This window comes from Oncorhynchus masou, chromosome 7 (assembly GCF_036934945.1).
Source record: "Oncorhynchus masou masou isolate Uvic2021 chromosome 7, UVic_Omas_1.1, whole genome shotgun sequence".
NCBI classification, from domain to species: domain Eukaryota; kingdom Metazoa; phylum Chordata; class Actinopteri; order Salmoniformes; family Salmonidae; genus Oncorhynchus; species Oncorhynchus masou.
The window spans coordinates 26,194,618-26,221,255 of NC_088218.1; the positions used below are offsets into that span (position 1 = coordinate 26,194,618).

Below are 26,638 nucleotides of genomic sequence, written 5' to 3' on the forward strand. Positions count from 1 at the left end.
GGGAACATTCCCCTTATCATTTCCTGTACATTGGTCTATATCTCACATTTCATCATAAATGTCCCTCCTCTCAGATAAGATGGCAATATAGTTCACAAGTCTTCTCACATTGTCTGCCACCTGTTTAACAATCTACTACAAGCCCAAGGTCTCTCCCCTCCCTGGGTGGGGACAGAATGTCCTGTAAGAAACACAGTATTCCAGCCGGTCTGACGATAGCTCCATTCGTTTCTAACAAGGAACAGAAAGTCCTTGTTCTAATTCTTGACTAAAACGACACAGATCAGATTTAGTGATATGATTCTAATAAGATTCATACAATCATACAGTGACACAGTAGTATTCTGTTTACTTATAGTTCTTCGTTAAATGTATACATAATTTAGTCATTATTCATAAAAAAATCCCATAACAATTTGTCACTTGCACTGAATACAACCTTACAGTGAAATGTTTACTTACAAGCCCTTAACCAACAATGCAGTTGGTTATACAAAGTGTGTGGTTGTATGGTTTGGAGGTAGAAGCTGTTAAGGAGCCAATTGGACCTAGACTTGGCGCTCCAGTACCGCTTGCCGTGCGGTAGCAGAGAGAACAGTCCATGACTTGGGCGACTGGAGTCTTTGATAATTTTTTGGGCCTTCCTCTGACACGGCCTAGTATATAGGTCCTGGATGGCAGGAAGCTTGGCTCCAGTGATCAAATAAAATAACATTTTATTTGTCACATGCACAGAATACAACAGTGAAATGCTTACTTACAAGCCCTTAACCAACAATGCTGTTTAAATATATATATATAAAAAATATAAGAAATAAAAGTAACAAATAATTAAATAGCAGCAGTAAAACAACAATAGTGAGGCTTTATATAGGGGGTACCGGTACAGCGTCGATGTGCAGAAACACCGGTTAGTTGAGGTAATTGAGGTAATATGTACATGTAGGTAGAGTTATTAAAGTGACTATGCATAGAAAATAAATAGAGAGTAGCAACAGAGTAAAAGGGCAATGCAAATAGTCTGGGTAGCCATTTGATTAGATGTTCAGGAGTCTTATGGCTTGGGGGTAGAATCTGTTTGGAAGCCTTTTGGACCTAGACTTGGCACTCTGGTACCGCTTGCAATGCGGCAGCAGAGAGAACAGTCTATGACTAGGGTGGCTGGAGTCTTTGACAATTTTTAGGGTCTTCCTCTGACACCGCCTGGTATAGAGGTCCTGGATTCAATCGTCGTCCTGTCTTGACGCTTTGCCTGTTTGATGGTTCGTCTGAGAGATTAGCGGGAGTTCTTACAAGTGTCCAGAATAGTGTCCCGCTCCTTGAAAGCGGCAGCTCTAGCCTTTAGCTCGGTGTGGATGTTGCCTGTAATCCATGGCTTCTGGTTGGGATATATACACATGGTCACTGTGGGGACAACGTTGTCAATGCACTCATTGATGAAGCCAATTTTTTTTTATTTTTTTATTTCACCTTTATTTCTCATTTACAATTGCGACCTGGCCAAGATAAAGCAAAGCAGTTCGACACATACGACACAGAGTTACACATGGAGTAAAACAAACATACAGTCAATAATACAGTATAAACAAGTCTATATACGATGTGAGCAAATGAGGTGAGTTAAGGGAGGTAAAGGCAAAAAAAGGCCATGGTGGCAAAGTAAATACAATATAGCAAGTAAAACACTGGAATGGTAGATGTGCAATGGAAGAATGTGCAAAGTAGAAATAAAAATAATGGGGTGCAAAGGAGCAAAATAAATAAATAAATTAAATACAGTAGGGAAAGAGGTAGATGTTTGGGCTAAATTATAGGTGGGCTATGTACAGGTGCAGTAATCTGTGAGCTGCTCTGACAGTTGGTGCTTAAAGCTAGTGAGGGAGGTAAGTGTTTCCAGTTTCAGAGATTTTTGTAGTTCGCTCCAGTCATTGGCAGCAGAGAACTGTAAGGAGAGGCGGCCAAAGAAATAATTGGTTTTGGGGGTGACTAGAGAGATATACCTGCTGGAGCGTGTGCTACAGGTGGGAGATGCTATGGTGACCAGTGAGCTGAGATAAGGGGGGACTTAACCTAGCAGGGTCTTGTAGATGACATGGAGCCAGTGGGTTTGGTGACGAGTATGAAGCGAGGGCCAGCCAACGAGAGCGTACAGGTCGCAATGGTGGGTAGTATATGGGGCTTTGGTGACAAAACGGATTGCACTGTGATAGACTGCATCCAATTTGTTGAGTAGGGTATTGAAGGCTATTTTGTAAATGACATCGCCAAAGTCGAGGATTGGTAGGATGGTCAGTTTTACAAGGGTACGTTTGGCAGCATGAGTGAAGGATGCTTTGTTGCGAAATAGGAAGCCAATTCTAGATTTAACTTTGGATTGGAGATGTTTGATATAGGTCTGGAAGGAGAGTTTACAGTCTAACCAGACACCTAAGTATTTGTAGTTGTCCACGTATTCTAAGTCAGAGCCGTCCAGAGTAGTGATGTTGGACAGGCGGGTAGGTGCAGGTAGCGATCGGTTGAAAAGCATGCATTTAGTTTTACTTGTATGTAAGAGCAATTGGAGGCCACGGAAGGAGAGTTGTATGGCATTGAAGCTTGCCTGGAGGGTTGTTAACACAGTGTCCAAAGAAGGGCCAGAAGTATACAGAATGGTGTCGTCTGCGTAGAGGTGGATCAGAGACTCACCAGCAGCAAGAGCGACCTCATTGATGTATACAGAGAAGAGAGTCGGTCCAATAACTGAACCCTGAACCCCCCCTGAACCCCCCATAGAGACTGCCAGAGGTCCGGACAGCAGACCCTCCGATTTGACACATTGAACTCTATCAGAGAAGTAGTTGGTGAACCAGGCGAGGCAATCATTTGAGAAACCACGAGTCTGCCGATACGGATGTGGTGATTGACAGAGTCGAAAGCCTTGGCCAGATCAATGAATATGGCTGCACAGTAATGTTTCTTATCGATTGCGGTTAAGATATCGTTTAGGACCTTGAGCGTGGCTGAGGTGCACCCATGACCAGCTCTGAAACCAGATTGCATAGCAGAGAAGGTATGGTGAGATTTGAAATGGTCGGTAATCTGTTTGTTGACTTGGCTTTCAAAGACCTTAGAAAGGCATGGTAGGATAGATATAGGTCTGTAGCAGTTTGGGTCAAGAGTGTCCCCCCCTTTGAAGAGGGGGATGACCACAGCCGCTTTCCAATCTTTGGGAATCTCAGACGACACGAAAGAGAGGTTGAACAGGCTAGTAATAGGGGTGGCAACAATTTCGGCAGATCATTTTAGAAAGAAAGGGTCCAGATTGTCTAGCCCGGCTGATTTGTAGGGGTTCAGATTTTGCAGCTCTTTCAGAACATCAGCTGAACGGATTTGGGAGAAGGAGAAATGGGGAAGGCTTGGGCGAGTTGCTGTTGGGGGTGCAGTGCTGTTGACCGGGGTAGGAGTAGCCAGCTGGAAAGCATGGCCAGCCGTAGAAAAATGCTTATTGAAATTCTCAATTATGGTGGATTTATCAGTGGTGACAGTGTTTCCTATCTTCAGTGCAGTGGGCAGCTGGGAGGAGGTGTTCTTATTCTCCATGGACTTTACAGTGTCCCGGAACTTTTTTGAGTTAGTGTTGCAGGAAGCAAATTTCTGCTTGAAAAAGCTAGCCTTGGCTTTTCTAACTGCCTGTGTATAATGGTTTCTAGCGTCCCTAAACAGCCGCATATCACGGGGGCTGTTCGATGCAAATGCAGAACACCGTAGGATGTTTTTGTGTTGGTTAAGGGCAGTCAGGTCTGGGGAAAACCAAGGGCTATATCTGTTCCTGGTTCTAAATTTCTTGAATGGGGCATGTTTATTTAGGATGGTTAGGAAGGCATTTGTTTTTTTAATATCCAGGCATCCTCTACTGACGGGATGAGATCAATATCCTTCCAGGATACCCCGGCCAGGTCGATTAGAAAGGCCTGCTCGCTGAAGTGTTTCAGGGAGCGTTTTACAGGAAGAAGCCACTGCTCCAAAACCACCATAAAAAAGCCAGACTATGGTTTGCAACTGCATGGGGACAAAGATCGTACTTTTTGGAGAAATGTCCTCTGGTCTGATGAAACAAAAATAGAACTGTTTGGCCATAATGACCATCGTTATGTTTGGAGGAAGAAGAGGGAGGCTTGCAAGCCGAAGAACAACATCCCAACCGTGAAGCACTGCAGTGGCAGTATCATGTTGTTGGGGTGCTTTGCTGCAGGAGGGACTGGTGCACTTCACAAAATAGATGGCATCATGAGGTAGGAAAATTATGTGGATATATTGAAGCAACATCTCAAGACATCAGTCAGGAAGTTAAAGCTTGGTCGCAAATGGGTGTTCCAAATGGACAATGACCCCAAGCATACTTCCAACGTTGTGGCAAAATGGCTTAAGGGCTACAAAGTCAAGGTATTGGACTGGCGATCACAAAGCCCTCACCTCAATCCTGTAGAAAATTTGTGGGCAGAACTGAAAAAGTGTGTGCAAGAAAGGAGGCCTACAAACCTGACTCAGTTACACCAGCTCTGTCAGGAGGAATGGGCCAGAATTCACCCAACTTATTGTGAGAAGCTTGTGGAAGGCTAGCCAAAACGTTTGACCAAAGTTAAAGAATTTAAAGGCAATGCTACCAAATACTAATTGAGTGTATGTAAACTTCTGACCCATGTGATGAAAGAAATAAAAGCTGAAATAAATCATTCTCTACTATTATTCTGACATTTCACATTCTTAAAATAAAGTGGTGATCGTAATTGTAAACCTAATGACAGGGAATTTCTACTAAGATTAAATGTCAGGAATTGTGAAAAACTGAGTTTAAATGTATTGGGCTAAGGTGTATGTACATTTCCAACTTCAACTGTATGTGTTTATGTAAAATGAAAATTTGTTTTATTCTTTACTACTGACAACATTTCTCCCAAATTCCAAATAAAAATATTGTCATTTAGAGCATTTATTTGCAGAAAATGACCACTGGTCAAAATAACAAAAAAGATGCAGTGTTGTCAGACCTCGAATAATGCAAAGAAAATAAGTTCATATTCAGTTTTAAACAACACAATACTAATTTTTTAACTTAGGAAGAGTTCAGAAATCAATATTTGGTGGAATAACTCTGATTTTCAATCACAGCTTTCATGCGTCTTGGCATGCTCTCCGCAAAGTCTTTCACATTGATATTGGGTGACTCCACTCCTGGCGCAAACATTCAAGCGGCTCGGCTTTGTTTGATGGCTTGTGACCATCCATCTTCCTCTTTATCACATCCCAGAGGTTTTCAATGGGGTTCAGGTCTGGAAATTGGGTGGTCCTCCATCCACACCTTGATTGACCTGGCTGTGTGGCATGGAGCATTGTCCTGCTGGAAAAACCAATCATCAGAGTTGGGGAACATTGTCAGAGCAGAAGGAAGTACGTTTTCTTCCATGACAACCTTGTACACAGCTTGATTCATGCATCCTTCACAAAGACAAATCTGTTCCGATTCCAGCCTTGCTGAAGCATCCCCAGATCATCACCGATCCGCCAACCAAATTTCACAGTGGGTGCGAGACCTGGAGAGGCCTACAAGCCACAGTGTCTCTCACCCACTGTCAAATTTGGTGGAGGATCGGTGATGATCTGGGGGTGCTTCAGCAAGGCTGGAATCGGGCAGATTTGTCTCTCCATCAGCACCGGCCTGTACCCTACCTGCTCTAAGAGCTCTCCTGGCCCCTTACACTTAGTCTGAATGTGTCCTGCTAGGTGACCTAAACCGGGACATGCTTAAACCACCTGACCAAGTCCTAAAGCAATGGGACTCCCTAAATCTGTCTCAGATTATTACCAATCCCACAAGGTATGAGTCCAAAGACCCAGAAAAGGCTGCTATTTTTATTGACTTGGCCAAAGCTTTTGATACAGTAGACCATTCCAATCTGGTGGGCCAGCTAAGGAGCATTGGTGTGTCTGAGGGGCCTTTGGCCTGGTTTGCACTCTCTCAAAGAATGCAGTGTATATTGTCAGAACATCTGCTGTCTCAGCCACTGCCTGTCTGCAAGGGTGAAATAGCAGCCATTACGAACGTAATCGCTCCTCTTTCACCCCAGCTGCCAAACTAACCCTGATTCAGATGACCGTCCTACCCATGCTAGATTACGGAGACGTAATTTATAGATCGGCAGGTAAGGGTGCTCTTGAGCGGCTTGATTTTCTTTACCATTCGGCCATCAGATTTTCCACAAATGCGCCATATAGAACAGACACATCACTGCACTCTATACTCTCCCGTAAACTTGTCATCTCTGTATACCTGTCGCAAGACCCACTGATTGATGCTTATCTATTAAACCCTCTTAGGCCTTAGTCCCCCCCCCCCCTATCTGAGATATCTACTGCAGCCCTCATCCTCCACATACAACACCCATTCTGCCAGTCACATTCTGTTAAAGGTCCCCAAAGCACACACACATCTCTGAGTCGCACGTCTTTTCAGTTCGCTGCAGCTAGCGACTGGAACGAGCTGCAACAAAACACTCAAACTGGATAGTTATCTCAATTTCTTCATTCAAAGACTCAATCATGGACACTCTTACTGACAGTTGTGGCTGCTTTGCGTGATGTATTGTCTCTACCTTCTTGGCCTTTGTGCTGTTGTCCGTGCCCAATAAGGTTTGTACCATGTTTTGTGCTGCTACCATGTTGTCGTCTTTGGTCTCTATGTAGGTGTCGTGTTGTCTCCCTTGTCGTGATGTGTGTTTTGTCCTATATGTTTATTTAATTTATTTTGAATCCCAGCCCCCGTCCCCGCAGGAGGCCTTTTGCCAGGCCGTCAAATAAAAAAATGGAAGAATCATGCATCTGTCTCGAATTTTGTGCACTTAAATAGCAAATGGAGGATGCTTTTCATGTGATTTAAGCTGATGGGAGAAGCCTAATTACCGTGACTAAACAGTCACATGGAATTTGACTCCCTTCATGACCGCCAGGTGTGGCGGTAATACGGTCACCGCAACAGCCCTAGGCACAACACACAATGGCTAATATAGCACACTGTTTTCCAGGGCTACCGTGACACGTATTGTAAAGCAGTTCTGTAAAAAAAGTATTGGTGTATTTAAGTGTAAGTCAGGCCGACACCAATACTTTTTTACAGAACTGCTTTACATAACTTGCCACAATAGCCCTGCATCTGAGGATTTTTCTTATATATATATAAAGGCAAATGCAAATGTAAGACATACTTGTGTCCCAACCTTACATTGGATCCCTGTCAGATTCCCATCACCTAAGAGCCTCATGTGCACCAACAAGTTCCTCCATGGCTTGCCCCCTCTGACCTGCTCTGCCCCCCTCCTGCGGTCTCTGTTCCTCAGACTTGGACTTCTCACCCTTCATATACAAAAGCTATGAGTGTGACAAAATTGCATGTGACTTAGTAGTGAGGAAACACATTGAGGATCAAGTTAGTTGATACCATACAGGCTTATAGTAGCCAAATCAGGCCTTGTAGGTGTTTAATTTGAGCCACCCCAAAAACCGTCCAGTTTCTCTTCGCACAAATACTTTACTGAGCACCAGAACACAGTCACATTAAAACATAGGTATATTTAATTTCAACTGTATAATGCATACATATGATTAGTTTCAATAATTAATCTGAAAACAATCAGTGGTGCTGAACTTCTATGGAATCATTTACATACAATTTTTTAAATCTGATTTCAGTGACCAATGACTTGAAAAAAAAAAAGATCACCAGACAATTCCCAATGGCATTATTTATTTTTCTGAGTGACTGATTCCATCCCTTCCAGCTATTTGCCGTTAAATAATATATAAAAAAGACAATAAATACAGCTGGGCATAAAATAAAATGAGTACATAGACGAGCACTGATATATCATAGTCTTCATATATCATAGTTTTCCTGACCAGTTAAACACCCTCGTACACACCGAGGACACATGGAAAGACAGGCCCATGTTATGTTGCTGTAGGATCGGGGCAAGTACGTTCTGTATGTGGATTCTGAGTGGGAGGGGGTTCTCTTTCATTAAGATGGCCAGATAGAGGGAACAATCCTTCTGCCTTTCGTCCTGGTGGTGAACACTACTTTCTGTTTGTGGGATTATGCTAGATACAAGCCCAGAGGTCGAGGAATACAGGCCAGGAGTATAGCTGAGGGGATGTGCTAAGGCCTCAGGCCCAAAGCCCTCATCGGCCTCCAGTAGATACCAACCAACCACACCGACAGACACAGAGCAAACAACAGAATTTGACCGGCGACACAGTACAAAAATAGGTCAATAAACGAACGTCAATCGCATTTATACAAGCGAATTTCCCCTCCTTCTAAATTGTTGTTTTTGTTAAAAGAATTGTGCTATGATAAGAAAGTGCTCTCCCTGACACAGTTACCGTAGCAACAGCGAATGTCTGAGAAAAAAAAAGGAAAAAAAGGTCAGACACCACATTTACTAAACATAGAATTTACCTGCTCAGCATTCAAGTAAACCACAAAGTCATACAGAACACATGATGGTAACACTTCAAAACAGACGGTCACTTTCAGAAAAAAAGTCCAAGTTCAATTTCATCCCATTGTTCTCAGATTTCACCAATACTTGAATAAGTGAATTTCAGTGAACCTTAAAACCTGAACAACAAAAAAACAAGGCAAAAATAGGTCCTCTTCCAGAGCCAAAAGCATGTGTTCGTTAGTACTCAGATTAAGTGCGTCTTGCACCTGCTCGAAAACAAAAATAGTTTATTTTACCTCTAACCTATTCCTTCGAGACAATTTGTTTTTGGTGCAGCCTTTGCACACAGTCAGTCAGTACAGTGATTCCTCTGGAATAATATGTACATATTGAACAGTTTGTACAGTGGCCAGTGTGGCGCTATGACTACAGCAAAGGATAGAGGATTCAGCAGGGTTTGGGGGGCAAGGGGCTGAAAGTGAGTGAGGAGGAAATATGAAGATGATATTGCTCACACACACACACAAATTAACTGGCCCCGCTCTTTCCCTTCATCTATCACAACTTGCCATGTCATGCATAGACAGAGACACACACCAACCAATACAAACAACCACAAACCGAAGCACCCCTGTCCAAACACAGTGTGTCCATGTGTGCCTCATACAGAAGGTTGTGTTGACGATCAGTGGAACCAGCAAGCCAGTCACAGGTGCGGGGGGTAAGAACCAATAAGAGAGCCAGTATTACAGGTACACCAAACCCTCTTCTCTGACAGTGGGGGGAGAGAGGGTTATTTTCATATGAGAATTCAGTGAATACTGAAAAAGACAGACAAGTTAAAAATAGAGCAGATGGAACTCAGGCCAGAACAGGAGCAGGGCCAGTGGTCGCCCAGCAATGAGTCCTGAGAGGAGAGCCAGTGTCAGTTCCCTGCCGCCATGCCACGTCCCGGTTCCAGAACCACAGCCAGGAACCAAACCACAGAGGTCCAGGCGTGGTGGGGGCACAGCGGGGGGCGGGGGCAGCGGCCCACAGGGGTCATGTGACGTTAACCTCCATCACGTGGTCGTCAGTAACAGGCAGCACCAGCACCTGCCGCCCCTGGCTCCAATAGAACACCTGTCCCGGACTGAAGGGCTCCAGCCGGGGCATGGGCAGACCCCTCTGCTGCTCCCCGCTGCCCACCGAGTGGATGCTGCCCCGGCTACGGATGCTGGCCGTGTCGCCCTGGTCGTCCAGACCTTTGTCCAGCAGGGACATGGTGTCGTTCTCTAAGCAGCTGTCTGTGAGCGGCCAGAGAGAGAGGGAGACGAGCGCATGTGACCGAGTGTGTGTGTGAGAGAGAGTACAACGCATGCTGTAATAACGCTTGGAAGCAAATAATATAAACAGCGTATAAGAGGTTGACAAAGACGGCACAAAATATAGACCACCATTTTGTTAAGTAATGGGAGACATGGCTACGGACTGAGCTTAGGTATCGTTCTGCAGCTGTGGGTTACATACCTGTGTCCGGCTGAATGGCTGGGACGGCACTGTGGGGCAGGTACTTGAACACTTTGATGTTGGGGAAGGGCAGGTGCCCAGCGAACAGGGGCATGACCTCCATCTGAACCCTGTGTGTGGCGCTGGCAGCCACGGGCATGGACACCACCCCCGAGCTCTTGCCACACACCGCCCAGTTACTGCTGTTGTCCACCACTGCAGACAACACACACCAGGGTAGATGGGTAAATGGACGGACATGGACGGACACACACACACCTTCCCGTGTCCTACCTTCATACATGAGCTTGGTGGTCCTCAGGCCCTCTATTTCTGTAGACTCCTCCTCCTCCCCTTCAGTCTCGCTGGGCTCTGCCTGCCGTGTGATGGATACCTCGAGGCCACAGAGGGCGCCGGTGCGACAGTGCTGGTCACCAGACGACGGCAAGATCTCGGCCTTCAAGCTGTAAAGGGTCTGGGGAGGAGGGTTTCGCAGAGTCCACGGTTAGCAACATTGAGCGATGTTCGAGAACCAGAACGGCATTTGTTTGTGATGAGAACAGGGTTGTGTTCATTCGTTTTGCAATGGAAAACAAAAAATGTGTTTTTCTTTCATGTGGTGCCTAATGATGGGGACCCAGAGCTGGGTCTTGAGTATACGCACAGAGACCCGGTCCAGCTGGAACTCGTAGCGGTAGGGTTTGAAGGCTGTGTGTGCGTCAGAGGCGGAGACGGGCGCGAAGCTGGCGGAGAATGCACACTGCAGGCACAGCGGGAGGTGTTTGACCCAACGCATCTCCCACAGGCAGAAGACTGACTGCTGACTGCACACCGTCTGAGGCAAAGAGGATCCGAACAGATGAGTGAGTGAGTGAGTGAGTGAGTGAGGGAGTGAGTGATGAAGTCTGTGCACGGTCAGTTACTCACCTGTTGTGTTTTAGCATTGAATGAGAGCAGCTCCACCGGGATTGTGGGCTGGCGCTCTGTGAGGACCGGGTCCGCCAGGTGGAAGTTTGTGTCGGACACGTTCTGGAGACACACCTGTATATACTTCCTGTGTGACCAGTCAGAGGAGTCAGATTCTCAACGTCACCATAGATTCCTTACTAAATGACTGAGCAGACACGTCAATGAATAGACACCGAGGGCTCAGCTATTTTTTTTTTGGGGGGGGGGGCATTTCAAATCTTGTAGACGAGAAGGTATATTACCCAACGCAGGTTCCAAATACTGCAATTGGAATTTGCATTGGGTGCATCACTCAGTAAATACATTTTAAAAAGATTCAAATTAAATCATGCTGTATTTTTTTTGCACACATCTGTGACTGTGCGTGACAAAAATGTTTCCCCATACAGTAAAAGCAGATGGAGTGTGTGTGTCCTACCTTTTCCCAGCAGAGAGTATTGAGTGCTTGGCTTTGAAAGGGACATAGAAGGTGAGGGATATGAGCGTGGAGTAGATGGACCAAGGACAGTCGATGGAGACCTATGGAGAGAGAAAGAGAACACACAGGGCTGTAAACATCTGTTCGGCATGGTCATGTTCATTCGGGCACAGCGTAACAAAACACTTTCAAACATTTTGAGGCGGAATACTCATTGGACAAATCCAGGTAGTCCCTACGTTTCAGTCTGTTGTCTTCCGTTGGGAGCCTAATGAACATGACCCAAATAAATAAAGGTGGTCCTGGGGTTCTATAGGTTAGGAGGACAAACAGTCTTCTAACCTTCTGGTCGATGTGGATCATGCCACTGTCTGCCTGACTGTGGCTCTTGGGCCGGTGGCGAACCTCGCCATTGGTGAGACGCTCGATGTCAGGCTTGAAGGGCGTGGGGGGGATGTGGCACAGCACCTCCAGCTGGAACTCCAGGGTGTGGTAGGGAGGGGTTGGGGGCAGGGAAATGCTGGTCACCTTCTCCGATGACTGAACAGAAAGAGCACGCTCCCCCACGAGCTCTGCAAAGAGATGGATGAGAGGGTGCGAGAGAGCGAGAACAGAAAATAGTTAGCAACAGCATAAGTAGGGAAAGGCAGTCAGCATGGAACGCTAAAGGTGTCTCCCCCTAAGGACCGGGGGTCATTGATCTCCATGGTAACCCCCAGACCTGCCTGGGCTAATATTAGTGATTGGAAGCAGTGGCTAGTTAAACAAAAGGTGTGGATTGCAGTCTCTCCCCGTCTATAGACTACTTTCAATGTAACGAGGCAAATTTGTTCATCTGGATGAACTATCCCTTTAACCTCTCTGACCCTTGACCCAGAGTGGATGGAAGGAAGGCTGACCTCCCGTGCTGGACAGGATGGTAGCAGAGCAGCAGCTAGAGTGGAGGATAGGCATAGAGTCTGTATTGCTAAGCTGCAGCGCGTCACCCTTCTTCACACTGTAGTGGCCTGTTGCTATGGTGAACTTCACCTTCTGGGGAATGCCTGCCAACAGGTTGTCTGGAGGGCAAACACAGATACACACAGTCACAAATGTAAAAATACAAGGATGACCCAGTCCAACAGGCAGCGATTAGCATCCATTGTTTATGGCAAAAGAGGGGGACAGAGGGCCAGACAGACGGACCTGAGAGGGGCTCGATGGTGAGCTGAGGCTCCTGGGAGTAGACCTCGTACTGCACCACAGGGTAGATGTGAGACTGGACAAACTGGACTCTCCCCACACTCCCGCACAGCTGACGTAACGTGTACGAGCCTGGCTCTCCAGTCTAGAGAGAAAAGGGCGAGAGAGTGGAGATAGGGGGAAGAGAAAAAGAGAGACCGACAAGGAGTGATAAAGTGACACTTGACCTCTAACTGACAGCGTTCCCCATTCTGCTTTAATGGAGAGGACGCAAGGAGATTACAGATTTCTTTAGACAAATTGAAAATGATCCATGGGGTGGACTTGGACTCGAGACATGACTGTTGATATTATAGGAGGCTGAAAAAAAGAAGAAAAAAAACGTACAGGGGCCGTGAATAAGATGCTGTTGTCGCCGGGCTGTAGCGTTATGTCGCGTGCCCTCAGCATCTGGGCCCCGTCGTCCACGGCAACCGCTGCCGGGAGGGCCCCGGCGGTGGGCGTGTCTAGGGAGGCTGAGCTGTCGTGGCGCCGCAGCAGCAGGTGCATGTTCTTACACACCACCCCCGTGGAGTTGAGCGAGCTGTCCGACGGGCTGCGGTCCTGCATTTCATAAAGCTCCAGTGCGGGGGGTAGCGAAGCGCCCATCCCGGCCCCAGCTAGGGGGCTTCCCTGGGGGAACAGGACCACCCCGTCCCCCTGGCCTTGTGGTCCCTGGCCTGTCCTCCTCTGGGTGCAGCCCGCCCGGCCCCTCGCCCCGCCCTGCTCCAGGCTGAAGTGGAGAGTGGCAGCCAGCTGCTCCACCTGCACGGCCACAGGCATCAGGCAGCGCACGCGCAGCTCCAGCTGCAGGGCGGCACCCACGTGCACCACGGCGCCAGGCGGGCTGAACTGCATCTGGCGCAGCTGGGCGAATGCCGCCATGCTCAGAGCCACAGTCTGGTCTGGAGAGACGAGAGGAGGAAGAGGGGGATGAGAGAGGGAAGTGACAGAGGGCATGGCATTACATGGCATCATTGTGAAGTCAGAGTTATGTTGGTCTTGCCTGGGTGCCAGTCTTTCTGTTCTCTTATGGAATTGTCAGGCTTGACAATGACATTGGAGCAGGCAAAATGCACAAACATATCTGGGGACCAGGCTAATGTTGATCAGTCTTGGGTGAAAAGCTAGCCACTGTTTACATGTTTGACCAGTTTAGTTGGAAAGTCTCTCAGAAGTTGAGACAACCAGACAAGGATCCTTGAATTTTTCATTGTTCAGCTTTCTTCCTGCATCAATGAGAACAAACAACTGACTGTTCCTGCCATGTCTCGAGTGTACGTGGTGTGTGTGTGTGTGTGTTCACCTGAGGGTGCCGGAGGCTGGCTGGCGAAGGTAAGGATCACCTGGTAGAAGTGCTTCCTCTCCTCCTCTGTCAGGTTGGCGTCACCCGCCAGCAAGGCACTGGTCTGCAGGTAGCTGGCACAGTGAGTCAAGGAAACCTGAACTAGAAGATAGCCAGGTGTCTGTATCTTGACTATTTCAATGCAATGGGAGAGTGAAAGGAGAGAGAGAGAAAGCCTTCAGAAAGGATTCCCTACCGAGCATGCGGATTGGATAGGAGTAAAATAGTAGCCAACCTTCCTTTGTGGTCATTATTCATCTAGCTACCCATGATGGAAATCTTTAGTCCACCCACTCATTTAACAGATGACCTCTCAAACAAGTGACAGCACAGAAGGCTGGGTTGTGTTCAGTAGACACAAAATGGGGGAAAGAAATAATGCTCTGAAAAGGTATGAACCAGGGAGGTACCATCTTTCCAATAGGAGTCCCACGTTTTTGTTTTCCATTGAAAAAAATTAGCTACGGTTGGCCCTATTGAACATGACCCTGAGTCATATAGAAAGTACACCAATGAAGACATTGTCCGTGTTGAGAGCATCTAAACCGTGATGTATTATGGGTAAATTGTGGCTGACTGACCTACAAAATAACATTGAGTAGTTATTTATGATGCAAGGTGATTCGTAGTCAGTCTCGATTAGCCTTTAAAATTGGTTGCAATGTCGAACACGTCCACTGAGACTGATTGACATTGGGTCATATACACAAGGCACAGAACAGAAAAAAACAGAAGGAAACAGACAGGGACTACCTGAATTTGTCCAATGGCAAACACTTGTTTTGTTTTGCAACAGTGTGCTATAATGAATACCACCCTGTAGTGAGGTGGTCAATGTGTAAACTCTTTGTCAAATCTTGAGGTCAGTGATCTTCAAGTCAGAGCTCTAGAAAGAGGCCTGAAATAGGCTCGAGTTTCCGAGTTGGAATTCTGAGTTGGATGACCTTTCAAAATGATTTTTCCCCAGTCGGAGCTTGTCCCCCCCCAGAGTTCCCAGTTGATTTGAAGGATACTCTTCAGTCTGCTGCAAGAGCTTCTGACACTCGGCCATCTGCTTCCTGGTATGAGTCACCTGCAGGCTCCACCCCTCTGCCACGTAGGACCTCAGAGAGTCATCAAGGAAGCCCTCTGCTCTCTCCGGGTCACCTTTCTTCCTACGCACACGAACCACACACACACAGTTAACACAGTTTTTATTCATTAAGCATCAATCAATTAGAGCAACCCTATAAATCTTTCATTTATTAGTCATTAGCACATTTAGCTGACTGGGGCTAATCATTTATCCAGCAACCTTCATCATTTGAAAACTTACAATAGGTATACTACATTTAATCTAAATGATTCCCTCACTGGAAACGCCATTCAGAGATGGAGAGTGGGAGGCAGAGGGCAGAGAGAACACAAAAAAAGATAGAGAGAAAGGCTTACATGTAAAACTCAGCTAGACTCTTTCCAATGAGCCGGGATGAGCGCATCCTGCCTATGGCTCTGTACATCTCCATTGCAGCATGAGACAGCTCCTGAAAAGAGGGTGGGAGGGAGAAAGGTTTGCGAGACAGAGACAGACAGAGAGAGACAGAGAGACAGAGAGGGAGGGGGAGAAGGATCATCAGAGGACAAAGATGACATTCACTAAATAAGAATGTTTAGCTCTGTGATGGCTTTCTGCCCCAGTGCCTAAAGAGAGCAGGCCCGGAGGGCAATGGGGCCCAATGAACTAGATACCAAAACTATAAACAGAGGCACTCTGTCTAGGAAATGTCTCACACACAACATTATGAAGCATAATCAAGGCTCTAAACAAGGACTACTGTAACTGGCTACACCATTATCCACCTAATCAACATGGCACTTACCAGATAGTGTTTTTCAAATGCCTCCACAGACGATAAGGCCTCATTGAGTTTTTTGTAAGGGCTCTGCAGGCTGTTGACTGTAAGAGAGAACACAGGAGAGACACTTAGACTATCTCTAAAGACCATTTCGCAAAGAAATTCCAAGTCCTCACAATGATGTGTTTGCGTTGACAGTAAAAGTAACCCACTTCAACCTCAAACAGTCATATGCACAACAGAGGGCTAAGCGGTTTTGACATGGCATACAACACAGCTCAACCATTATCAAATGACACCATCCAACATTATCCATTCTAAAGCAATGCTCAGGTACTACTTCTTTATAACTAAGGGCCTATTGTGAACCAACTGAGTCTCCAGTACACCTGTGTTAGCCTGCTGAGCTAAAGCCTAGGGCAATAGTGTGTGTGTGTGTAATACCCGTCTCTGGTCTCTCTTCCCCCAGGCCAGCCAGAAGGTCTACGGTGCGGTTTAGGTCCTCAGAGGTGGGGCCCTTCTCGGCCACCAGGCCACACAGGTAGCCCAGAGACTTTAGCTGGGAACACAACAACACACGCGTCACAACATACATAGGGCCACAATGACAAGCTGGAAATGGAATCTTACGACGATCACCAGAAAGTGTGTTATCAGAGTTTCTTGACCACGTAAAACCCCTCGGGCCAGTTTCACAGACACAGATTAAGCCTCGTCTTGGACTAAGAAGCACTTTAATGATGATCCTCCATTGAGCAGAAAACAAGCCCCTTGTGACTTGAGAACGGTGTAGGTCCGCAGGGTAGGGGCTAACATAACACAGTGTACCTGCAGTGGTGTGCGTTAAATCAGAGGTGCAGTCGGTACAGTGCATTCGGAAAGTATTCAGACCACTTGACTTTTTCCACATTTTGTTACGTGCTAGCCTTATTCTAAAATTTATTAAATCATCCCCCCCCCCCCAATAAACCTGCATATAATACCCCATAATGACAAAGCGAAAACAGCATTTAGGAAAGATTGCAAATTCATTAAAATAAAAACCAGAAATACCTAATTTAGAATAAGTTGATGTCGGAGGTTTACATACACCTTAGGCAACTACATTTAAACTCAGTTTTTCACAATTCCTGAGATTTAATCCTAGTAAAAATGTCCTGTCATAGGTCAGTTAGGATCACCACTTTACTTTAAGAATATGAAATGTCAGAATAATAGTAGAGAGAATGATTTATTTCAGCTTTTATTTCTTTCATCATATGGGTCAGAATTTTACATACTCAATTAGTATTTGGTAGAATTGCCTTTAAATTATTTAACTTGGGTCAAATGTTTTGGCTAGCCTTCCACAAGCTTCTCACAATAAGTTGGGTGAATTCTGGCCCATTCCTCCTGACAGAGCTGGTGTAACTGAGTCAGGTTTGTAGGCCTCCTTTCTTGCACACACTTTTTCAGTTCTGCCCACAAATTTTCTACAGGATTGAGGTGAGGGCTTTGTGATCGCCACTCCAATACCTTGACTTTGTAGCCTTTAAGCCATTTTGCCACAACATGGAAGTATGCTTGGGGTCATTGTCCATTTGGAACACCCATTTGCGACCAAGCTTTAACTTCCTGACTGATGTCTTGAAATGTTGCTTCAATATATCCACATAATTTTCCTACCTCATGATGCCATCTATTTTGTGAAGTACACCAGTCCCTCCTGCAGCAAAGCATCTCCACAATATGATGCTGCCACCCCCGTGCTTCACGGTTGGGATGGTGTTCTTCGGCTTGCAAGCCTCCCTCTTCTTCCTCCAAACATAACGATGGTCATTATGGCCAAACTGTTCTATTTTTGTTTCATCAGACCAGAGGACATTTCTCCAAAAAGTATGATCTTTGTCCCCATGTGCAGTTGCAAACCATAGTCTGGCTTTTTTATGGTGGTTTTGGAGCAGTGGCTTCTTCCTTGCTGAGCGGCCTTTCTGGTTATGTCGATATAGAACTCGTTTTACTGTGGATATAGATACTTTTGTACCCGTTTCCTCCAGTATCTTCACAAGGTCCTTTGCTGTTGTTCTGGGATTGATTTGCACTTTTCAGAACAGAACACATTTCACATTTCAGACAGAACACATTTCCTTCCTGAGCAGTACGATGGCTGCGTGGTCCCATGGTGTCTATAGTTGCGAACTATTGTTTGTACAGATGAACGCGGTACCTTCAGGCATTTGGAAATTGCTCCCAAGGATGAACCAGACTTGTGGAGGTCTACAATTTGTTTTCTGAGGTCTTGGCTGATTTCTTTTGATTTTCCCATGATGTCAAGCAGAGGGGCACTGAGTTTGAATGTAGGCCTTGAAATACATCCACAGGTAGACCTCCAATTGACTCAAATGATGTCAATTAGCCTCTCAGAAGCTTCTAAAGCCATGACATCATTTTATGGAATTTTCCAAGCTGTTTAAAGGCACAGTCAACTTAGTGTATGTAAACTTTTGATCCACTGGAATTGTGAGTGAAATAATCTGTCTGTAAACAATTGTTGGAAAAATTACTTGTGTCATGCACAAAGTAGATGTCCTAACCGACTTGCCAAAACCATATAGTTTGTTAACCAGACATTTGTGGAGTGGTTGAAAAACGAGTTTTAACGACGCCACCCTAAGTGTATATAAACTTCCGACTTGAACTGTATGTATTCAGACCCTTTGCTATGAGACTCTAAATGTGTTTATTTTTATTTAACTTGGCAAGTCAGCTAAGAACAAATTATTTGACTTTACAATGACTTAGCCCGGGCCAAACCCTAACGACGCTGGGCCAATTGTGTACCGCCCTATGGGACTCCCAATCACGGCCGGTTGTGATACAACCCAGAATTGAACCAGGGTCTATAGTGACGCCTCTAGCACTGAGATGCAGTGCCTTAGACCGCTGCGCCACTCGGGAGCCCAAGTGCATCCTGTTTCCATTGATCATCCTAGGAGATGTTTCTACAACTTGATTGGAGTCCATCTGTGGTAAATTCAATTAATTGGACATAATATGGAAAGGCACACACCTTTCTATATAAAGGTCCCACAGCTGACAGTGCATGTCAGAGCAAAGAGATCGAAGGAATTGTCAGTAGAGCGCCGAGACAGGATTGTGTCAAGGCATAGATCTGGGGAAGGGTACCAAAAAAAGCACACTGTGGCCTCCATCATTCTTAAATGGAAGAAGTTTGGAACCACCAAGACTTTTCATAGAGCTGGTCGCCCAGCCAAACTGAGAATCTTCCAGAAGGACAACCTTCTCTGCAGGACACCACCAATCAGGTCTTTCTGGTAGAATGGTCAGACAGAAGCAACTCCTCAGTAAAAGTCACATGACAGCCCACTTGGAGTTTGAAAAAAGGCACTTAAAGACTCTCAAGACAATAAGAAAACAGATTCTCTGGTCTGATGAAAACAAGATTTAACTATTTGGCCTGAATGCCAAGGGTCACGTCTGGAGGAAACCTGGCATCATCCCTACGGTGAAGCATGGTGGTGGCAGCAACATTCTGTGGGGATGTTTTTCAGCAGTAGGGACTGGGAGACAAGTCAGGATAGAGGGAAAGATGAACGGAGCAAAGAACAGAGAGATCCTCGATGAAAACCTGCTCCAGAGCGCTCAGGACCTCAGACAAGGGCGAAGGTTCACCTTCCAACAGGACAACGCATGAGTGGCTTCGGGACAAGTCTTTGAATGTCCGGGAGTGGCCCAGCCAGAGCCCGGACTTAAACCCGATCAAACATCTCCGGAAAGACCTGAAAATAGCTGTGCAGCGACGCTCCCCTCCAACCTGACAGACCTTGAGAGGATCTGCAGAGAAGAACGTGAGAAACTTCCCAAATACAGGTGTGCCAATCTTATAGCGTCATACCAAAGAGGACTATGCTGTAATCACTGCGAAAGGTGTTCAACAAAGTACTGAGTAAAGGATCTGAATTACTTACAATACCAGTCAAAAGTTTGGACACACCTACTCATTCAAGGGTTTTTCTTTATTTTTTACTATTTTCTACATTGTAAAATTATAGTCAAGACCTCAAAACAGCTTTGCACACGCTTGGCATTCTCTCAACCAGCTTCAACTGGAATGCTTTTCAACAGTCTTGAAGGAGTTTCGACATATGCTGAGCACTTGTTGGCTGCTTTTCCTTCACTCTGCGGTCCAACTCATCCCAAACCATCTCAATTGGGTTGATGTCGGGTGATTGTGAAGGCCAGGTCATCTGATGCAGCACTCCATCGCTCTCCTTCATGGTCAAATAGCCCTTACACAGGCTAGTGTGAAAATGTCTAAAAACTTGTTTTTGCTTTGTCATTATGTAGATTGATGAAAACATTTGATTTAATAAATGTAATCAATTTTAAAATAAGGCTGTGCCATAAAATGTGGAAAAATGTGTAAGTCGCTCTGGATAAGAGCGTCTGCTAAATGACTTAAATGTAAATGTAAAAGTCAAGGGGTCTGAATACTTTCCTGAATGCACTGTATATGTAGGTAGGTAGGATACCTTCTCTGTGGCGTAGGTCCACAGGCCGACAGTGTGGGAGCAGTTGGCCTCTAGCTGGGCGCGGTCGCAGCAGCCCTCGATCCTGTGCAGCACTTCCAGACAGCTGAGGAACACCCAGCAGTCTAACGCCCCCTGGACCACAGACACCTACACACACAGGATGACGATCTCTAGATTTACATTTTATAGACTTTTTGGAATCCACAAACCTTCTCCGTCTGCACCCCACACACACAAACACACCGCTCATACACAACCCAAAGCCAATGTATGACACCAAAATTTATGTTTCCAACCAAACTCTTTTTGGCAGGAGGCAACAGAGTTACACAATGGTAGGGGAAACACTGGAATGTGCATGACCAGAATCAGAGTGTTCGAGGGGATCAGTTTGAGCAAGATGAGGTGCACTGCAGAATAGTTCATCTTCATCACATAATGAGTAGTAATTTGGGACCGAAGGTGATTCGTATGTCAGCAGTTTGGCCCAGTCGGACTGCAATACAGTACTCAAAAACGCACTATACCTCGAGCAGGCGCAGCTCCTGGACACAATTGTGCAGCAGCTCCAGGGCTCGTTGGGTGACCTCCCAGGGCCTCTGGAGGAAGACGAGCAGGGTGCACTGGCGGGAGAAGAGGTAGCTGCGCAGGTCCAGCAGGCTGGCCTCGCCGCGCTGGATCAGCTCGCGCTTCTCCATGTCGATGGGCCGCCGCAGAAGCAGCCCGCTCCAGCGCTTCACCGGGGCACAGAACGAGCCCAGCCAGTTGGCCCCGTCTGAAAGACAACATAGAAAGAGACACAACAGACATGGACACAATAATAAGATTTTGCCCTGAGTAGTACAGTAAACATACACACAAATAGGCCTATAGTAAAGGTTGGCAGGGCTCTAACGCTGACCTTTTTACAAGGAGCACGTGTGCACCTAAGTTGAAAAATGTAGGCGTACATTAATACATTTTGAAGCACAATTAAATATTTTGCGGGGTAATAAAGCTGGAATACTTCATTCTTCTTAGCACACTGGTGCTGCTGAATAAAAATTCCAGATCACACAGCTAAATATTTAGGCGGATATGCATGTAAAATGGTCGCACTGTAGAGCCATGGTAAGGGTAGTAAACAATGCCACTCTACCTCCAGCCCCAAAATTGAGGACATACTGAGTGAAGAGAGCGTCCAGCTCGTCATACTGGACCAGAGCATCCTCAAACTGCTGCAGCATCTCAAACACAAAGGCCAACTCCTCCTGCACAACACACACCCCCATTGGTTAAATAGGTTACAACTGCTTCCCCTGCAGTAGAGCATGGATGATTGACAGGCGGTGAGAGGGACCCACCTGCACCATGAAGTAGTCGCAGAAGCTCCAGCCGGGCTCGGTGCGTTTCTCGCGGAGCGTGCGCATGTCATCCTCGAAGCGGCCCAGGTTCTTGGTGAAGGACATGAGCAGCAGGGTGCGCAGCTTGGTCAGGAAGGAGCTCCACGAATCCTGGGACCGAGACGACTCCTTCAGAGGGTCAGACAGAACCACACACCTGAACCATGTTGAGGGGAGAGAGAGAGTGGGGGGAGGTGGTGTTAGAGAGAAAAGTCCTCCTGGAGAGCCACACTCCTGCAGGCTTTTGCGCCATCCCTCATCTAACACATCTGATTCTACTAAATGAGTTGCTCAGGTCCTTGATAAGATGAATCTGGTGTGTTACACAACATAAATGGATCAGAAGACAGCATGCCCTCCCAGTAGATCTCCAGGAGGAGGGTCCCTTGGTAGACAAAATAGCTCGGATTCTGTTCTAACAAGACATAAGAGCGGTGATGTTGCCGACCTGTCGCTCTGCTTGTTGCAGAAGTCGTTGCGGATCTTGTCTACGATGGAGGTGCGCGGCAGGATGTTGGTCTTGTTCTTCTTCTTGGCTTCGCTCTCCACCACCACGATGAGCCAGTCCACCGAGCCGTGCAGCCGCAGGGTGCTCTGCCACCGCAGCATGTCATCCTTCACCGACGCCTTGTACATCTCTGTGTCCTGAGACACACACACACGTACACACACAGAGTGTATAAAACATTAAAAACACCTGCTCCTTCCATGACAGACTGACCAGGTGAAAGCTATGATTCCCTATTGATGTCACTTCTTAAATCCACTTCAATCAGTGCAGATGAAGAGGAGGAGACAGGTTAAAGAAGGATTTTTAAGCCTTGAGACAATTGAGACATGGATTGTGTGCCATTCAGAGGGTGCTAGGGCAAGACAATAGATTTAAGTGCCTTTGAACAGGGTATGGTAGTAGGTGCCAGGCACACCGGTTTGTGTCAAGAACAGCAACACTGCTGGCTCAACAATATCCTGTGTATCAAGAATGGTCCACCACCCAAAGGATATCCAGCCAACTTGACACAACTGTGGGAAGCATTAGAGTCAACATGGGCCAGCATGTGGAACACTTTCGACACCTTGTAGATTCCATGCTAGGGATGAAAACTGACACTAATTAAGCGGTCAACAAACGGTAAAACATTTTCCAAACAGTAAAGTGACGTGCCCCCAAAAAATGCTATCAGATCTGTATATAATGACGAGATGCTTATGTTCCCGCCCTAACAATGTGAGTCATCCCAAGGCAGGCGACAAGCTTAGGCCCAAAATAAGCTCATAGAAACTAATTGGACTTATTTTGGACAGATTTTGGCTAGAGTGAAACCTCTCGCTTTGCCTCTTCCTCTCTGATACGATGCATGCATATAAGGACTGGCCATTTGTCATTAAGAGCTTAACGGAAACATGCAACAATAGCAAGCCTATCGTCTTACAGTCAAAAGGCTATAGCCTATTATTGAACATGCAACTCCTGTAATGGAGGAGCCAATAAAATGTCATTTTCAAACATTTGCCAAAATGCAAATTGGTGGAAAACACTGTTCAAAACAGCGTACCTAATGTTCCATACGTGACAGAGATGAAAATCTCTGTCAGAAACTTAGAAAGAGGGGGAATCTAATAGCAACTACTATTGATGGCTTGCTACATGACTAGGATTGTGCCATTGGCTTATGGACAACGACAGAAAGTTGATACAAAAACCATTAGAACAGGAGAGAAATGTTGGTTAACGGCATGACAAAGTCCATGTAAAATAATTGCCTCCACGTTTCTATGGATGGATTTTCACAAGGCTACTTTGAAGCAAGGTAAGACACGCCTCATTATTATTTTTTTTACTAGGCAAGTCAGTTAAGAACAAATTCTTATTTTCAATGACGGCCTAGGAACAGTGGGTTAACTGCCTGTTCAGGGGCAGAACGACAGATTTGTACCTTGTCAGCTTGGGGATTCGAACTTGCAACCTTTCGGTTACTAGTCCAACGCTCTAACCACTAGGCTACCCTGCCGCCCCAATTATTTGAAGTAAAGTAAAAACGGACAGGTTTCAAACAATTATACTGCCTCAAGCTCACATTGCAAAGTGGAGGGTGACGGACTGATAGTCAATGGTAGACAGGCTACAGCCTATGCATCCGAATGGCGAATGGGAGGCGTTCTTTACATGTTGAGATTTAGAAATAAAAACAGCGTTAATACACCCGTAAAAGACGAACACACAAACCGCTATTGAAGCTCTTGTGAATCATAATAAGGTGTTGAATGTTATGATACCAACAATGCCGGTCTGTCCAATATGTTCTTACTAAATCAAATAGTGACAAGCTGACTACTCACACAACAGTCTGTCCAGTATATGTGCAGGAAGGGGAAGGTGAGCAAGGCTCTATTTCCGTCCTTAGGAAGCAGCTCCTCTTTGAACTGAACAAAGTTGGCCTCGAGGTGAATCATCTTTGGTGCGCGTCCGTAGGACCTTCAGATGAGGAGACATTGGCATTGAAAACAAAGGAACTTAAAACAGTCAGCCACACACTCAAACACATACAACTTTGCGGTAATCACACAGTTGCGCATGCCTGCACACACACACATCTGATAGCAAAGTGCAAACATCCCAATAGCTCACCTCCTCCACTCCATGGGCTCCTTGGGTAACTGCTGTGCCAGAGAGGTGTAGAGGGAAGTGAACAGGCTCTGGTCGCCAGCACCTGTGTGTCGGGGTTGAGAGACAGAGTAGTGAAGAGAGAGAGAAAGGGAAAGCAGACCAACCAGCATCTTATTCCATTTTCAGGGATCAACAAGATCTGTGACTCTTTTGTTTCGTTACGTTTTATTAGCTAGCCATCTAGCTAGGTCTCACTGCACACCTTAGGCTACATCATAGCGAACTACACTAGCTAGCTAGAAGATATGTTCTCGAAAGTACGTCCTGTCAGGTTATTGTCAAGGTTGCCTCTTCAACCTCAGGAGGCTGAATAAATTTGGCTTGTCACCGAAAACACTCACAAAATTTTACAGATGTACAATCAAGAGCATCCTGTCGGGCTGCATCACCGCCTGGTACGGCAACTGCTCCGCCCACAACAGTAAGGCTCTCCAGAGGGTAGTGAGGTCTGCACAACGCATCACCGGGGGCAAACTACCTGCCCTCCAGGACACCGACACCACCCGATGTCACAAGGTCAAAAAGACCATCAAGGACAACAACCACCCAAGCCACTGCCTGTTCACCACACTATCATCCAGAAGGCGAGGTCAATACAGGTGCATCAAAGCTGGGACCGAGAGACTGAAAAACAGCTTCTAGCTCAAGGCCATCAGACTGTTAAACAGCCATCACTAACATTGAGTGGCTGCTGCCAACAAACTGACTCAAATCTCTAGCCACTTTAATAATTCAAAATGGGATGTAATAAATGTATCACTAGTCACTTTAAACAATGCCACTTTATATAATGTTTAAATCCCCTACATTACTCATCTCATATGTATATACTGTACTCTACACCATCTTGTCTATGCCGTTCGGCCATCGCTCATCCATATAGTTATATGTACATATTCTTATTAATTCCTTTACACTTGTGTGTAAAAGGTAGTTGTTGTGAAATTGTTAGATATTACTGCATGGTCGGGACTAGAAGCACTCGCATTAACATCTGCTCACCATGTGTATGTCACCAATAAAATTTGATTAGAACTTGTCATTGATACATTGACAGTCCTCTGCTCAAACTTGAACAACCAGCGCAGTGTACTACTTGTAGCTCTTCTTATACAGGCCTCGTTTGATTAGTAGCTTGTTAACTAGCTAGCTAAAAAATCACGAGCCGACTTTGTAAAATAAGAAAGTGAGGGGATGCCGAAATGCTGCATAAGGAATAGGCTATTTTATTGGCTAGTTAGCTACTAACTGTAGCCAAGCTATGCCCTTTTCAAAATTGTCAATGTAGGACTTCTGAAACAATCTTTAAAAACTGTATACGGTAGCTGGCTAGCATGCCGGTTCGACAACATAGGTTATCTGCAGCGGCCACTGCATTGGTTGAGGTGTCACTCAGATTCACATCGCACAGCAACCACTGAGGTATACTGTAGGCTAACATTGCTAGCTAGCTAACGTTAACGAGACAACTCAAAGGTTAACTAACATGTCACAATCGGCTTGTTTTCCATTGTGTAGATTATTGGCGTTTCTTCATGGGTCTCCATGGATTCCGAGAGTCAACATTAGTCCTCCATTTGAAAGTGAACAATTTCACTAGCGTTGTTATCAGAGCTGTACATTTCTGTTTGTATCGAATTTGGGCCTTTTTCCTTTTCATTTCCTGTATGTCCCTGACGACATCCGGCACAAAGTCAACGAGAATAATGCCGCGTTCATGACATGACCTCGTTTTTCTTCCCGAGTTCCCAGTTGTCTTAAAAGCACCATAACTATTATGTGTGTATGTGTGTTGGAGTGTCAATATAAGTATGTGTGCAGAGTCAGAACGAGTTTGTGCAAAAGCGGTCAATGCAGATATTCTGAGTAGTTATTTGGCTTACTATACTGAACAAAAATATAACACAACATGCAACAATTTCTACGATTTTACTGAGTTACAGTTCATATAAGGAAATCAGTCAATTGAAACAAATTCATTATGCCTTAATCTATGGATTTCACATGACTGGGAATATAGAAATGCATATGTTGGTCACAAATACCTTTAAAAAAAATGGGCCTCACTATGGGCATTCAAATAGCCATCGATAAAATGCAATTGTGTTCATTGTTCGCGGCTTGCCCATTCAATAACCCCACCGCCACCATAGGGCACTCTGTTCACAATGTCAGCAAACCACTCATCCACACAACGCCATACACGTAGTTTGCCATACCCGTAATTCTCTAAAACGACAATGTTGAAAAAAAAAATGTATTTAACATTTATTTAACTCGGCAAGTCAGTTAAAAACAAATTC

The 26,638-nt window shown here is 45.7% G+C and overlaps 1 protein-coding gene across 2 annotated transcripts; it reads right to left on the reverse strand.

Annotated features, from left to right (window-relative positions):
* Positions 1-7,582: 7,582 nt before the first annotated feature.
* On the reverse strand, positions 7,583-26,003 carry LOC135543585 (trafficking protein particle complex subunit 10-like). 2 transcript variants are annotated; one of them, XM_064970964.1, is made up of 23 exons: positions 25,822-26,003; positions 24,297-24,378; positions 24,008-24,143; positions 22,116-22,312; positions 21,629-21,824; positions 21,424-21,535; positions 20,813-21,060; positions 20,286-20,432; positions 16,198-16,312; positions 15,778-15,854; positions 15,350-15,441; positions 14,932-15,072; positions 13,880-13,992; positions 12,922-13,478; positions 12,538-12,679; positions 12,252-12,410; positions 11,695-11,924; positions 11,353-11,453; positions 10,893-11,019; positions 10,630-10,800; positions 10,260-10,440; positions 9,987-10,181; positions 7,583-9,763 (listed from the first exon to the last, which is right to left on the reverse strand). In XM_064970964.1, the coding sequence occupies exons 1-23, from the start codon at positions 25,880-25,882 to the stop codon at positions 9,519-9,521; spliced, it is 3,825 nt and encodes a 1,274-aa protein (XP_064827036.1). In that variant the 5' UTR covers positions 25,883-26,003; the 3' UTR covers positions 7,583-9,518. The 2 variants fall into 2 exon arrangements, with proteins under 2 accessions (XP_064827036.1, XP_064827035.1); XM_064970963.1 differs by having other exon boundaries at positions 9,987-10,440.
* Positions 26,004-26,638: the final 635 nt, after the last annotated feature.

Bases quoted from the DNA above. Each gene is read 5' to 3' on its own strand.
- LOC135543585 (XM_064970963.1), bottom strand. From the start codon at position 25,882: ATGGAGACCCATGAAGAAACGCCAATAATCTACACAATGGAAAACAAG. The intron at 22,313-24,007 runs GTGAGTAGTCAG...TGTGTGTCTCAG, and splicing joins TATACTGGACAGACTGTTGT to GACACAGAGATGTACAAGGC. The intron at 21,825-22,115 runs GTCGGCAACATC...AACATGGTTCAG, and splicing joins TGCAACAAGCAGAGCGACAG to GTGTGTGGTTCTGTCTGACC.